Source organism: Vidua macroura, chromosome 9, assembly GCF_024509145.1.
Source record: "Vidua macroura isolate BioBank_ID:100142 chromosome 9, ASM2450914v1, whole genome shotgun sequence".
In the NCBI taxonomy this organism is placed as follows: Eukaryota; Metazoa; Chordata; class Aves; order Passeriformes; family Viduidae; genus Vidua; species Vidua macroura.
Window position 1 is genome coordinate 942,650 of NC_071579.1, and position 15,858 is coordinate 958,507.

The following is a 15,858-nucleotide window of genomic DNA, read 5'->3' on the forward strand; positions in this document are numbered from 1 at the left end:
CGGGGTTCTTGCAAGAACGTGACAGAAGGGACGAGCCCGAGCAGCAGTTCCCAGAGCCGGTGTTTGGCTTGGCAGCTCCGTGCCTCACTCTCCAGACGCCCAGCTCCGAGGGGGAATAGCTGGATGTCTAAAACCAGGCCTGGCAGCAGGGCTGCGATCTGCCTGGGGACAGGGCAGCCCCCGGGGGCTGGCCAATGCCCCCACCCTGCATTCCTGCCCTGCTGCTGCCAGGCCGAGCTTTCCCAATGGCAGCCCCACTCAGGCACTGTGCCTGTTCAGCACGCCCGGGCTGGGGGGAGCAATGGCACCTGCTCTTTAACTTCTTTCCCCAAGTTTCCCACTCCCCAAAGCTGGGAAGGACCCATCCCACCCCACCCCATCCCGTCTGCAGGGCCAGCACAGCTTCCTACACGCCCGTTGTGCAGGGAACAGCTCCTCGGGAGGAGCTCGGGCTCAGCTGGAGCTGCTCAGGCCGGCCCCAGCAGCAGGGGCCCACCTTGTCGTGGGACCCGAGGGATGTTGTGTGGTGTGCACAGCTTCCCCCACCTCCACGCGGAGCTGAGCTGCACAGCGCATCTCTCAAAACCTTTATTGTCAGCAAATAACAAAAGTCAGCCCTGCAGCAGCACAGGGAGCCTGAAGAGAGCGGGGTGCTGGCACCCAGGGCTCGCTGCCCCGGCGGGTCCTGCCCCAGCCCTCTCCCTGCTCTCCTGGGCAGCAGCAGGGCCGGGCGTGCGCGGGTGAGAGGGGGGCACGTGTCATTCTCCAAAGCGAGGAGCACATTTACAACTGCTTATAAATAAACAACAACAATGAGAAACCTCTGGCTCTGGGAAGCAGGAGGGGGGGGGTCCTGCTGCCCAGGCCAGCAGCCCAATGCGCTCTGTCCTCCAAAGGTGGGGAGAGGAGAGCCCCCTCCACAAGGGCTGCAGCCTTTGCAGGCTGTGCCTCCAGGGGGATCAGGCTGGGGGGCACCAACCTAAACCAGCCCGCAGGGTGGGCTGGGGCACCTGCCTGGGTGCACCTACAGGGATTCAAAGACAGGGATGTAGGGAGCTGCCAGACCTGACAGTGGACAGGGCCAGCTGTGGGACCCAGGGACAGTGAGAGCCAGGGCATGGAGCCTGGGAAGGGCCAGGAGAAGGGCAGTGCTGCCAGGTGTCACACATCTCCAGCAGCTGGTGAGGAAGAGGGCTGCACACCCTCACCCCAGCCCCAAGCACTGAGGGACAGCCTGGAGCACCCTCCCACGGTGGGATTCATGCCACCACCTTCCTCCATCCTCAGCCCTTTGCGTGCCACCTGCCATCCCTTGCCCACACCTGCCCCGCTGCCTGCCACGCTCGGGGGGCTGGCGGGAGGGCTGGGGAGGGCAGAGCGCATTGGGAACCACCAGAGATACCTTCTACCTTAGCCTTAAAACACTGAAGCTTATATTAGAGACCATGATAATAACCCAGGGGCAGAGCTGTCCCGCCCGGAGTAGAGACAGCAGAGAGGGCACAGCTCTGTGGCCAGCCCGGTGAAGCTCTGCCCGGGCTGGGAGCAGGAGGTTAGTACAGGAGGGGCACAGAGCGTGCGGGCAGGCGGGCAGGGACGCTGCCTAGGGCTGGTTCTTCACCTCAGGGTCTTTGTCATAGATGTAGCTTCCCACAGCTCCGGTGTTGACACCTGCACAAGAAACGGGAGGGTGAGGACACGGGCGGGAAGCTGGCATGCTCCAGGGAGGTGTCCCCTCTGGGTGGTGGCATGAGCATCGACAGTGGCAGCCCACACGGGGCACGTGCCCTGGGTCTGGGTCCCTCCCTTGTGCTCCCAGGCTCTCACTCACCCTTTGGCCCGAAGAGGATCCCGTAGCAGGGCTTGTGGCAGTACGGCTGTCCATCGTGCTGTGCGGGGCAGAGAGAAAAACCTGTCACCTGGGCTGGGGGCCAGGCCAAATCCGGTCCCCAGGGCGTGTCCACCTGGCTGGACACCTCTCTTGCTCTTCCCCTGCAGACACCTCAGCAAGCCCAGCACTTCCTCAGGCTGAGGGGCTGCTCCTCCCAGCCCTGCCCTCCAGCAAAGGCGGTGGGTGCCATCAGGATGGCCTGGGACATCTCAGTCATGCCCCACTGGCATCCCCAGGTGTGCAGGCTGGGGCTCTGAGGCTGGTACCCCCTTACCTCAGCGTGCCCCCCCGGGGTCAGCGTCTTGCTGCAGCGCTCACAGCGTAGGCAGGGACGGTGCCAGTCCTTCCCCAGTGAAGTCACCTTCTCAGCTGGAGTGGGACAAGGAGGGAGGGTCACACCAGCCCCCTGCAATACGCTGAGGGGGAGCATTCCCCATGGGGGTATCACAAAATCCCAGCAGAGCCCTCAGCCTCCCACATCCCTCCCACCCCTCTGCTGCCTGGAAGGCGACAGAGGATGGCTGAGGACAGCTATTACCACATGGGAGGTGACACAGCAGGGGATACAAAGCAGGTAAAGCCCTTCTCCCACCAGTATATCCAAGAGGACCCATCCCTGAAGGCCCCTCAGGCACATCCCTCTGTACCCACACCCCCCTCTTGGATCCAAACCCCGCTCCCAGCCTCTCTGCGTGCCCCAGGGTTCCTGCACAGAGCCCAGCCCCACGGGCTCATGCCGCCTTGCAGGGCCATGCCACCCTGAGGTAAGCACACGCTGCCCTCTTGCCACCTTACCAAAGTAGACCCTCTTGCCACAGCGCGGGCACATGTTGGGCTCCCCGGTGAAGGTGGTGACACTGGAGGCTGGAAGAGAAGAGTATTGTAAATGCAGGTGAACCCAGTGGGAAGAAATGCTGATGTCTGGCTCCAGTTCAGAAGGCTGAATGATTTCCTTATTGTAACTATGCTATAATACATTAATGTACTATTTAAAGGAGATACTAAAACTACAAACCTACTTTTTTTAACTACCATATCTAACTCACTCACAACTCGTGACCCTCTTGCGAGAGCCCAGCCACAGGTGGGTCTGATTGGCCACCAGGCTCAAACAATCCTCACCAGAATCCAATCAAGCAATCACCCCAGGTAAACAATTCTCCAAACACATTCCACATGGGAAAAACAAGGAGCAGAAATAGAAATTGTTTTTTCTTTCTTCTCTGTGTGCTCCTCTATGAAAAAATCCTGAGAGAGAGACGAATGTGCCTGCCACAGAAGAGGACACATGCCTGGGAAGTGGGGGGACATCTCAGCCAGGACACACCGGGGTGGGGTGGACCCCACACACAAACCCTGCAGCCCACACTGTCACCAAACACAGTGGCTCTGCACTGGCTGCCCAGCAGGGCAAAGGGCCAGGCTGCCTGTCCTGCCCCTCACCTTTGCTGGGTCCCTTGGGAGGTGCAGCATTCACCTTCCTCTCCTCCACCTTCACCGGGTGCTCGATGGGTCCTGGAGCAGTCTGCCCCTCGATCTGCGGCTTGTCGTAGATGTAGGAGCCGGCCCCACCGATGTTCACCCCTGCAGAGGGACACAGAGAGGCTGCGGTGGCCTGGGAGCCCTCGGGGTCTCCATTGTCCCCCCAGCCCCCTGTGCCTCCTCCCCCAGCCCTGCTGAGTCAGGGACCACAGCTGCACTTCAGCCCTGGCTTGCTTTCTCCTGACCCAAGCTTTCTCCAGCCACATCGGGGATAGGAGACTAACTCCACCTTCTGTTTGAATGGGAATTTGTTTTTTTAAATGTTAAAAAAAAAAAAAAAAAAAAGGGCAGCTGTCAGAATAGATTCCTTCCTCCCTCCCTCCCTCCGTCCTTCCCTCCAGCAGCTCTTCTCTCCCCCTGCACAAGCAGACAGCAGGCCTGGGACTGCAGTTTGTTGGCTTGATGCTCAGCCCATGCTAGCCTGGCCTCTAGGATGTTGCTGGGGCCACCAGTGAGGATGAGGGGACCTGGCCCCTCCTGCAGCCCCAAGCACAGCACCACAGGCAGCGGGGACACGCACGTACCTTTGGGGCCGAACAGCGTGGCGTAACAGGGCTTGTGGCAGAAGGGCTTCCCATCGTGCTGGGGAGAGAGGGCAGTGTTAGGATGCTGAGCGGTGGCCACGGTTCCCTCAGGAGCACCTTCATCCTCTGGTGCTCAGAGACCACCATGGCCACGCCAGCACCCTAAAATGCACCCAGTTTTGGGTCTGCAGCACCAGCCTAACCCAGCCTGAGCACTCGGGGCTTGCACTCAGGCTGTTGTGCACAGGTCCGTGCCCTGGGGCTGGAGCACCAGTGGCCACGGCCAGCAAGGCATGGCCTCGCCCCTCAGCATGCTCTGCACAGCCAGGCCACTCTCAGTGCTCAGAGCACCGTGGGAGCTCAGCTTTGCCTTTCCCTCACCTTGGCCCAAGATCAGAGGCCCCGCACGGGCTCTGGTCCCAGCCCCGCTGCTATCGACCCCACTATCGTCTGGGGTGATTATCACAGGAAGGCAGGAGGCAGGCGATAAGCCCCAGAACTCCCCGTTTCTCATGGGCCAGCTGGAACCCAGTCCAAGAGAAAAGAAAGAGTGTTTGTGGCTGGAGCAGGGGCCCAGCAGGGCTGCCACACGCACTGCCCTGGGTAGAAAACCCACTGGGAGCCCGTGCTCAGGCAGGATCCCACCCCACCGTCTGCTCGGCCCCGCTCAGCACCTCAGCCCTGCTCCTGCCCCGTGCTCCTGCCCTCCATCCCTCTGCTGCAAGGCAAGCACTCCCTCCTTGCTCACGAAGGGCAGGCAGGGTGGCAGCTGAGCAGAGGTGCCGTGCCAAAAGCGAGGGCCGGGACAGCCGGAGGTGAGGCTGAGGGAGGGAGGGAAAAGGCTCTGGGCTGGCCACAGGGAGCTGCAAAATATTGCAAGGCATAAATATGAGCGTGCTCACAGCGTTGCCAGGCCAGAGGGGAGGGTAAACATTTAACTGGTCTCCCCGCGACACCTTTCCAACCTAGCCTCCTCAAAAGGAGGGAGAAAAAGCAGGGAAGGGCCAAATCTGCTGTCGGCAGTGTCAGTGGGGCTTGGCCGCCATCCCCTGTGGGAACAGAATCCAGCCTTATATGGAGAAGCAGCAAAACTTCTGGGCTTAACCCGGTCTGGAGCACAGATCCACCTCGCTGGCAGGACAAGCCCCACTTCCCCACGGGCTGGGGGCCACCAGCACGGCTGTCCCTGCTGGTCCCCAGCTGTGCTGCCGGCAAGAGCCAAGCTAAGGAGCTGGTGACAGTGTGGAACGACAGGTGCTGTGCAAACCCAGGGCACCGCGTGTCACGCAGGGACGCCGCACGGCAGAAACGCAGCTGCCCCTAAGGCTGAGCAGCTGCAAGCAGCAGCACGGCGCCTTCACACTCCCAAGGGCAGGGGAGTGGCAGTGGCACCGCACTCCAGCAAAAGCTCCGAGGCACGGAGAGCAGCGGTGCCGAGCTCTCGTTGCCGTGCCAACCCAGGCATTCCCCGTTCTCGGTGGTTTTAACCACAGGTCAGTGCAGGCTCTCAGCGCACGCACACCTCTCTCCAAAGCCTGGGCATTGCCCAGACAAGTCTGGGCAGTGCATGGAGCTTCAAGTGCTTACTGGGGCACGCCAAGCCCCACCACAGCTGCCTGGGAGCCCAGGGTGACACAGTAGGGTCACCACACGTAGTGCCAGCACCACTCTGTGGCTTGCCCAGGGCTGTGCACAAACAAGAGCAGCCCGAGTTGCAGCAGCAGCGTTTGAAGCCACGGTGCGTTCTCCTGGGCTCGCGTGCCGCAGGGACAACGCCTCCACATGGCATCAGATATCTGCCCCAGCCCTGGCTTTGGGATTTTCATCCCACCGGGCCCCCCTGAGTGCCGGCACGGCTCCCACCCTGCCCGCTCTTACCTCAGCGTGCCCGCCCGGGGTCAGGGTCTTGTTGCAGCGCTCACACTTCAGGCAGAACTTGTGCCAGTCCTTGCCCAGGGAAGACACCTTCTCAGCTGCAGGGGACACGAGAGAGGCGTGAGCCACTGCCCAGCACCCGCTAAAGCCCCGGGGGAGGCCAGGCTGTGGGAACCGGGGGCAGCTGCATCCAAGAGGGGCTGCTCACACCGTGCACGTCAGCCACGCTGCAGGAAACAGGAGCCACTGTGCTGCAGCCCCCAGGACCCTGCAGCCCTGTGGGACGTGGGCACAAACCCCCCAGTCTCTGTATTAAGAAGAATATTAACCCTGTCCCAGCTGGAAGCAGGACACCGCCCAGCTGTGCTTTCCCACGCGCCAGTCCAGCAACGGTAGCATTTTCTTTCCTACTCCCCGTGTCTATTTTTACCCGCCACATTACCCGGGATGACTTCACTCCCATTCAAATATTTGGCGTTTCCATGCCCACCCCGCCCTTGCAGTCACACTCCCCCCACGCACACTCAGCCTCTCCCCGGGGAGCCTCAGCCGCAGCTCCAGAGATGCTCCCAGGAGGAGGGGATGCCAGACGGCCTCCACTGTCACCCAGCATGGACATGTGGCCTGGAAAACACCTGTCCCCCGCGCCCCAGCCCGGGAACAGGCAGCACGTGCGGATGGGAGCGCGGCCACCGTCCTTGCGCGGCCACAAACCTGCAGAGCAAATCGCTGCCAGCACTGGAAACAGAGTCAAAGCACCAGTGGGCAAATTCAGGGAAGGCAAATGCTTTGAGACTGGTTGTATGGATACAAATACAATCCTTCCATCTGGCCCTGAGCTGTAGGTCTCCAGGAGCACCCTGGGAGGCAGCACAGGCTGCCAGTGCTCCTCTTGCATCCCCAGCCTTGCACCATCCCTTCTCCCTCCCAGCTCCTGGGCGGCCGCAGGCTGCCTTGTGCCCCCCACGGATTCCTGCTGGCCCTCCCTCTGCCCTGCACATGTGCAGAGACAGCTGGAAAACAATGTGAGCCCGTTAAAGCCACCGTAAAACCAAATCAGGAGAGCCAAATAAAATATTTAACAAGCAAATAAAAGTGCAACCAGAGCTGGCTGCACTCCGTGAGAAGACCTCCTCCGCGATGTCGGGTTTCCCCCCGAGGACCTCAGCAAATGTCACCTGTTTGCGTCCAGTCGAGATGGGTGTCAAGAGCTCCCCAAAGGGCAACTCCGGCCTTCTAGAGCCACCCTCCTCCCAAGGCAAACAGCTGCATCCGGGGCACGGCTCAAGGCCAAGATAAGCTGAAACAATGCCATCATCACCCAAAAATTCCGTCCCAGAGCAGAGCCAGTGGTGGGAGGGAGGGGCAGTGCGACGGGGCAGAGCCAGAGCCATCGTACCAGGGCGCACAGGAGACTCCCGAGAGCACCCCCAAGCAAGCACACGAGAGATGGACTTTGGGGACTCACGTCGGTTGGAAGAAACTCCAAATCCACCTCCTGCTGGTGACACACAGGCTGTTGAACCAAGCCCAGGCAGGAGCAGACAGCAGGGTGAAGGGATGCCCCACCAGAGCCTGGGATCTGGCCTGCCTGCCCAAAGTTGCCAGGGCTAATCCCTGCTGGCTCCAAGCCCAGGGGGGCTGTGTCTCCCCAGCTCCTCACAGAAGGTAGCACAGCCTGGAGCCCCCCAGGCCCCCCCAGACCCCAGGGATCCCCCAAAACTAGGGGAATACGGAGGTCCCAGCACCCCACTGCCCTGGGGCCATTGCAGGAGCCCGGCATCCTCCCAGCCCTCCCGCCAGGAAGGTTCCTCCCCGGGGTGGCCAGGGAGGGAAACCGAGCGTGATGGGCTGAGAGCCGAGCCAGGGGCTCGGGGCCAAAGAAGCTCTCGGCTTTGTCACAGTGGATGCACACACAGCCAGGCCGGGCTGTGCTCCGGCCGCGTCACCCCGAGCTCCCCCCCTGCCCCGACCCAGCGCCGCCACGGGTACAAAGCAAGAAGGAAGCTCCCGGCGGATGTTTTCCAGAGGCCATGACAATTATAGCTGGCCACAGCCCCCACCAGCTCCTTCCTGCTCCCGCGATACAAAACGCTCCCCCAGTGACCCCACCCCAAAATAATATTTCAGCAGATGGAATATTTCAGCCAGATCCTGGCTCCTCCCTGCCAGATGTACCCCCCTGCCCATGCATCCCTGAGCCACGCAGAGCAGGAGTGGCACGCACAGGCCGTGGCAGGGGATGGGGCAGGAGGGAGGGGGCGGCCCGGAGCGCAGGGACAGCCCGGGAACCACGGGGGCTGCCCTCGCCTCCAGATGGAAATGCCCCCAGAGGCCGGTCGGGCATCCTCTGGCTGCAAACAAGGATTCCCGGGGGATGCATCCGGGACCGGCACAGCCGGGATGGCTGTCCAGAAGGCATTGTTTGCACCGAGCAGAGGAAGCAGCTTGGAGCCACCCCGGCCCATTTCCAGCGCAGCAGCCTGCGGCCACACCATCCCATAAATCACTGCGGAGGGAAGGGACCAGCGCCCAGATTTCCTGTCACTCGGCCACAGCCGCTCTGCTGTTGCATCAGCTCCAGAGGAAAAGGCTCTGGCCACATCCTCCTGCTGCCGGGGGAGCCCCGCTCCTCAGCCCGGCAGCCCCGGGGGTCGCCCAGCATCGGCCCTGCAGGAGCAGCAGGAGCAGCCCGGGGCTGGCAGTGCGGGGCTGTGTCCGGCTCCGAGCAGGGGATGGCACGGAGCAGACTTGTCACTGCAGCCAGCCTGTGCCACCAAAGGCCGTGCCCCGTGCTCTCCCAGCACGGACATCGGGCGCACACGTCCTGCTCTGGCCCCCGAATTCCCCCTTACACACTCAGCCCTGCAGCCAGCCGAATTTAAACCAGCTGGGCAGCACCCCCTGGAAGGGGCAGGGTTAGGGGTGCTTGACTGCAGGAATTTGGCCTCTGTGTGTGGCTCAGGGGTTTGCCAGCCCTGTGTGGGTGGGCACGGGGTGCCCATGGATAATAAACCTCTCCCCAGAGGAAACACCCCCGAGGAAAGGTTGAGGCACAGCCGGGAACACGCCTGGCTGCAGGACATAGCTGCGGGGTGGATGTGCTGTGTGCAGGGGATGCAGCCCACGCTGCCGAGGGACACCAGAGGCCAGGAGCAGGCAAGCAGCCGAGGGGCTGTCAAGGCAGACTGATCCCGTGGCTCCACGGCAGCCCCGCCCCAGAGACAACGCGGCTCAGCCCTTAATTACCCGCCGTGCCCAGACAAAGCAGCTGGCACGGGCCAGAGATGGGCGCATCTTCTCAGGATGGGAAAAGAGCATCCCTCCTCCCAGTTTCTGTGCCGCCGGCCGCACCGAGCCAGCCCCAGGCCCTCGCACAGGTATTTCCACAGCCTGACGTCAGTGCTGCTCCCAGGCGGAGGCTTATTCAGCAAAAGGAGCCATAACTGCAGCTGCGTCTCTGCAAAGGGCTGTGCCCCATCCGTCCTACCGCAGCCCTGGCAGGGCACCGGGAAGGGCTGACAAAAGCCCAGTCTGGCAGTAAGGACGCCAAATCCCCACAGGGATCCAGAGACAGGCATCCCTGGCAGAGGGGGTTGCTGTCAGACTGATTGCAGATTCACTTCAGAGCAGTTGCAGACACAAAGGAATGAAGAAAGAAAAGTACAAGGAAAGGAGCCTGGTAGACAGCTGGAAACAAAGCCAAGAGCCATGAGCCAGCAGCCTCATCCCTTCCCCAGTTCCTCACAAAGTGGCCAGGAGATGGAAAAGGTGGAAGGACAGGTTGAGGATTTCCTGCCCTTGCCATGCCAGGCCATATCCCAGCACGCTGCCCTGCCCTCCCGTGCTCCTCAGCCCATCCCCAGCCCTGCCCTCCTCAGGCACAGCTCCTCTCCCCATCCCACAGCCGGCGCTGACGCTTACACCGCACCCTGATTTGTGGCCAAACATATATATTTAGCTCCCCTGCAGCAAGGCAAGGGAAGGCAGCTTGCTGGGCTCCCTCCAAGTGTGCAACAAAGGCAGCTCAGAACGGCCTTGCTGCGGAGCGCAGCCGGGGGGGAGCAGGGAATATCCTGGGGGGGCTCCCGCTTCCAGCCAAGGGGAGAGACAAGGTCTTCCCCAGGGTCCAAACCCCCAGGTACAAGAGAAGGTTGTTAAATTTCCAGCCACAGCACTGGAAATGCTCGAACCAAATGTTTGATTTGGTGCACAGCACTGCTCCCGTCCACCCTGCTGCTCCCTGCCTCTCCTCTGACACAGCCTCACCTACTGCAAGCACTTCCCTGGCCAGGAGCCTCCAATCTCCCGCTCTGGTTGGCAGGGCAGCCTCCAGCAAGTCCCTCCTCACCATTTTCCACAGAGCTTCGTCAAGCAGCACGTGAATGGGATGCGTTTGAGGTGGGGCAGCTTGGCTGTGTCTGTGCTGGGAGAGGATCAGCGGTGTTTCCAGCCAGGCACTGGGTCCAGCTAGGGCTGAGCCCAAGGAATCAGCTGCTTTCCGTAGCAGCCCTGCATGTGAGGCACGGCAGGCAGGACCCCGGAGGGGCAGGGGATGCAGCCCACACTGCCAAGGGACACCACCAGAAAAATCAGAGGCCCACCTGCAGCCCTCCCCTCGCCCACCACACAGCCAGGGGCAGAGCGGCCAGTGAGAGCCGGGCACAGGCAGACACACACCAAACCACTCCCTGGCTGGTTCAGAGCACAGTGTTCCTTCCCTCTGCACACTGAGATGTCATCTCTGGCAGGCAGTGCTGGGAGAATAAGACAGTTTCCTGGCCCGTTTCAGCAAGAGCAGGATTCTGGGACATGCTGGAGCAGCCAAGCTTGTCAAAGCGCCCCTCCTGCCCCATGGCTCCTCACCTCCCCACCCTGCTGGCCCCCCACAGCTCCAAGCAGGGTTTGGCCCAGGGCTGAGGCTGCTCAGGGGCTGCAGCACTGGGGCTCCCCATGGTGGGACAGCTCTCCCCATCCTCATGCCAGGACCCGTCTCCCACCGTCGCCTCCCTGGTAGCATCAGGGCCCTTGGCAGGAGCAATGTGCACCACCACAACCAGAAGTGGCACCACGGCTCACGCTCCAGGCTCTGTGTTTGGTTGCAACACTGCCGTGACAGATTTTCCATTATTCCATTACTTCTTGCTTGGGTGTTCCTGCTCCGCCTTTCCCTCCCTTTCTTTTCCAGCCCCATCACCTCACCTCTCCCCATCCCTGTGCTCCTGTCAGGGACCAGAGGGAGGATGGGAACGTGAGGATCTCTGTCTGCCTAGAAGGTGGGACACGGGTGCAGGACTCTATAATCCAGACACCAAACTGAGTCACCCAGGACCAGCCCTGGGTTGGCAGAGGGCTGCCTGCCAGCTCTAAGCCTCCATCACCCGCAGCCCCAGGAGCAGCACCGCTCCCCACTGCTGCCAATGCCAGCACCACACTGCCAGGAGCCCCAGCAAAGCCCAGGACACAAGAGCAAGGGGAGCCAGCCCTCAAACCACCCTGTTCCACACTCCCACAAACTATTTTCTCTAGCCCGTGCTTTTTTCCTGAGGTAAAAATTAATGCTAATCAGCCCATTCTTCAGCTTCCCACAGAGGCATCCCCTCCCATCGGCCGGGCTCTGGGCGGGGAGCAGGGGAGTGGAGCATCCTCAGTTACCATTCTGCAAGGTCCACTCACCCTCCCAGAGCTGGGAGGGGGCAGTTCCCAAGGAGCCCAGCCCGCTCCGTGCTGGAGGGCCAGGGCTGTGCCGACACGGACGTACCGACACTGCAGCGGCTGCGCTTGAGGAGCCGCTTCCTTTGTTAGGGAGGGCTGTAATGGAAATCCAGCCCTGCTGCCGCTCCTGCCCCACCGTCTCCCTGCCTGGAGCCAAGTGCAGAAGTTACTTATTAATTGCAGAGTGGCTTCTTGCAGCTTGAATTTCGCCGGGCGGCCCCGGCGGTGCCGTGCCCTGCAGGGAGAGCAGCCCACACCCGGCTGCACCCCGTGTCCCCCTGCGCCCCAGCGTGCCCCTGGGCTCAGGCATCTGCTGCAGGCCCCTGGCAGCACGCTGAGCTTGGCCCTCCCTCACTTCCCAGCTGGATGTGTCCGTGTCCTCAGTCTCCCTCTGGAATTCCACCGGCAAACCGACGCTGGAGAGCAGCTTTAAGCCTGGGGGGCTACTGAGTGACTCCCACCTGCTTTCGTGGTGCCCCTTTCCAAACAGATAGAGCAGCAGCCTCTCACCAGCCCTCGCACTCCCCAGCACACGCAGGGAGCTCCCCAAAAGCCGCCCGCAGCCGGAGCCCGCCGCACGTGTGCTTGCTGCATCCCTGGGGCTTGTGCCTGCCTCGTGCTTTGGGATGGGAAAACAGGAAACCCCCTGCTGCCGCAATCCCCCGCTGCTCTGGGAAGAAAGGATGGGAGGCGGAAAGGCTTGGCCAGGGCTCCCGGTGACCCTGCAAAACTCATTTAAGGCACAGCAATGTGAAAGGGAGCTGGGGAAATGCGCGGCTCTTTGGCTGTGGGAGACTCTGGTCCTTCCGGAGCTTCCTGCCAGAAGTGATAGCCTAAAGCAAGCCCCGAGCCCAGCCCGCTGCCACCTGCCAGCGCGGGACGGGAGCTGGCCCCGCACCCGCCGGCCGCTCCTCCAGTCAAACAGTCAAACATTCACTTCATCCAGCCAGCCTCCCAAAGCAGGAAAGTTAGCCCCAACCGTTCCTGGAAACAATGTCACAGACCTCAACCGCCTTTCAAAAAAAAAAAAAAAAAAAAAAAAAAAAAAGCTAAAAAACTATTTTTATATTTCCCTGTGCTTTTTAAAGGAAAAAAAGCTCATTCTGTAGCTCAGGAAACGCCCACATCCTCCTGACTGCGCAGGGAGGAGCCCACTGGATTTTTCCAGGGAGCATGAAGCAACAGGCATGCTGGAAATGAGTTTTCCATCGGTACCCAGGAGTGCCGGCGCTGGGCAGTCGCTGCTCACTGCGCGGGGCCGGGAGCGGGAGCCGGCGGCATTTCTCACACATGACCCGCGGCTGCAATCCCAGGCATTCGGGCAGCCCGAGCTGCCAGCGCTCATTCAGCACAGCCAGGGAGGCTCCCGAACAAGCGGGGCTTTATGAATCACCTCCCTGCTAAGCTTCGGGCCGGCCCAGGAATTCAGGAGCGACACCAAACCCCGGACGCGGAGCTCCCATCGCCTTCCCACCGAACCACCGAGAGGAAAGCCCGGGATCCGCATCCCGGAAAGACGGCTCAGAATTTGCATGGAGCTTTTATGCATTGAATAAACGGACTCAGGTTTATTCTTCCAGAGCCTGGGCGGTTCCTCAAGGAAAAGCTCAAGGCATCAACAGGGACATGCTGCAGCCTATCTCAGCTCTAAGCACAGAGAAGTTTTTTGCTCCCGTTTCAGCTCACTGCCACCTCCTCTCCCCAAGTCTCTCTCAGGGGCAGCAGTGGCAGTATTCCCTGCGGGAAGGTGTGGGATGGGGGCTGGCACTGCCAGGCACCTGCCTTCAGGACAGGGTGTCCCCACACGGGCAGGGAGGGGGAGCCGCAGAGACCAGGACAGGGACCACTGCACCTACAGAAACCCTCCCGGGGAGAGAGCAGCTGGGGCAGGGGGTACAGCCCTGTTCCCCCCCCTGCCCCAGACCACATCCTCAGGAGACCCACAAGTCCCTCAGGACATGGGGAGAGAAAAAGAGCACGGAGACTGCTGGGGGCTGGCGCTTCTCCTCCTGGCACAGCCTGGCCTCCTCCTCCTCCTCCGGCAAGGCAGGGGTCTCTGAGCCCAGCCCAGCCCCGACCCCCCACGCATGGCAGGCTCATCCCTGGAGCGAGAGGAGCTCTGCCCCCGGGTCAGTGCCCAGCTGGCTGGGGAGGCACTATTTTCTGCTTAAAAAGGAAAAGATTCATACAAAGAAAGACGTCCAAGAGGCCAAGCCCTTCCCACCCACACACAAATAGGTTTGTTTAAAGGAGGAAGACAGCAAATTCCTATTTCCCCGTGTTTACTTGGAGATGGCCGGAAAAGAATGAAAGCACCAATGCCTCCAATGCTCAAACATCATCAGGACCCTTTGGTATTTCTCCACCAAACAAACGCACTGAGGCAACAGGGGCTGGACCCCAGAGCAGCGAGGGGGAGATGGGTAGGGAGGGCTGTAGAGAAGCAGCCAGGCCAGCTGGACCCCGTGGTCAGCAGGGCCCTGGGGGCAGCTCGGGCTGGAGTTCTGGATCCACCCCCAGAGCCATCCCGAGCTCACGGTGCAGGCCCAAGGGTGCTCACCCAGGGGGTCAGGTCACTGCCGGGAAGGCTTCGGGCTGGGGCAGCTCCTCGGGGAGCGTCACGGGGGCACCGAGGCCGAGGATCAGCCGCTGCTCCCAGCTCCCTGCGAGCCGGGCGGCGGCGCTCAGCCCGCGCTGCCTGACAGGAGGCACGCCAGCCCCGCTTCCCGGAGATCCTGACCAGCCACAACCCCAAGCAGGGCCTTCGGAGACCTGCAGGGACTCGCTGCTGCCCTAACCCAGCCCGGGCGTGCTGAGTTCTGGATCTCCGAGCCCAGGAGCTGCCTTTGAGAAAGTCCCGTAGAAACCCCAAACCCTTCGTTAGCTCGCCCAGCTGGGAACAGCCCTCTGGGGGCTGGCTGCGAGGCGAGACAGGGAGGGGTGAGTGGCACACCTGGGGCCAGGTTTGCAGGGAATCAAAGAAACCAGCTGCGAGAAGGTTTTGTTTGCACCTGCCACTGCCAACTTCCCCGCCCCAAGAGACCCTCTGAATCGCGGGAGCCCCATCCCTGAACCGGCCGTGTCGAGTGGGCTGCGTTCCCCTGGCCCAGGCCAGCAGTACCTGGGGACAGGAGCCAACCCACTCTCGGCACCCCAGGTGCGGGCACACACCCCAGCCAGGGCTCCCCACCGCCTGCTTCCCCACCCCCTCAGCCCAGCAAGCCCGGGATCACCCACTCCCTCTGCGTCGCCCGCCCCAGGGCCAGCGGGCAGCAGCCCTCAGCACAGCCCGGGGATGCGGAGCGGAGGGGCCGCGGCCACTCCGGGGGCGCCGCGGGGGAGAAGGAGCTGCTGCCGGGCAGGTCTCCGGGTGACCCCGCGGGGAGCTGCGGCGGAGCGGACACCGGGGCGATACGTCCCAGCGGGGCAAAAGGGGACGCACCGGGGCTCAGGGAAGGGGAAGGCGGGGATGAGCGCCGGCTCTGGGCTGGGGGACCGGTTTGAGGTCCCGGGGATGCGTCTCGGCGCGGGGAAAGGGATGCGGGGCCGGGCCCCGGGGATGCGCTCACCGAAGTACACGGTCTTGTCGCACTTGGGGCACTTGGATGCCATGGCGGGAGAGCGGAGCGGAGCCGAGCTGCGCTGTGCCGAGCCGTGCTGTGATGTGCCGCGCCGTGCGCCCCGCTCCGCCCGGCCCCCGCCCACCGCCGCCCGGGGGGAGCCGGGGCGGGGCTGCCCGCCGAGCGGCGGCCGGGCTCGGTACGGCTCGGTACGGCCCGGCTCGAGCCCAGCGCAGCAGGTGCCCGGTCCCGGCGGCGGAGAGAACACCCCTCGCCCTGTCTCCCATCCCCAAAGACCAAAGTCGGGACACGAGTGCTCCCGACTTTCCTTGCCTGGGAAAAAAAACCTCCATAATAAACAGGTTGTAGCTGAGCGACGCGACTTGTGGGTTTTTACCGACCCCAAAAAGCACCGGCCGGGAGCCTCCCCGGCTGAGTCCGTCCAGCAGCCGCCCCCGGGACATGAGTTGGGGGGTGGCGGTCCCGGCCAGCCGCCGCAGAGGGGCTCGGGCATCTCGCATCCCCCGCGGGAGCGCGCAGCCCGTCCCCGCCCCTGCCCCGCTCGCTGCCCCGCTCCAGCGCCCGCATCCCCCGGCTCCCGGCGCCATTCCGCTCCGTTGCCATGGAAACTCGCATCTCAAAACCCCCTCCGGCTGCAAAGGGATGCTCAGGGAGCCGTGAAGCCGCGGCGAGGATACCCGAGGAGCCAGGATGCCATGGCGGAGCCCCTCTGTGCCCGGGTGGTGTTCCG

At 62.5% G+C, this 15,858-nt stretch overlaps 1 protein-coding gene across 1 annotated transcript; it reads right to left on the bottom strand.

Annotated features, from left to right (window-relative positions):
* Window positions 1–575: 575 nt before the first annotated feature.
* On the bottom strand, window positions 576–15,243 carry CRIP2 (cysteine rich protein 2). Its single transcript, XM_053985524.1, has 8 exons — window positions 15,117–15,243; window positions 5,836–5,930; window positions 3,958–4,015; window positions 3,335–3,475; window positions 2,687–2,755; window positions 2,166–2,260; window positions 1,832–1,889; window positions 576–1,671 (listed from the first exon to the last, which is right to left on the bottom strand). Exons 1-8 carry the CDS (start codon window positions 15,157–15,159, stop codon window positions 1,604–1,606), a joined length of 627 nt encoding a protein of 208 aa, XP_053841499.1. The 5' UTR covers window positions 15,160–15,243; the 3' UTR covers window positions 576–1,603.
* Window positions 15,244–15,858: the final 615 nt, after the last annotated feature.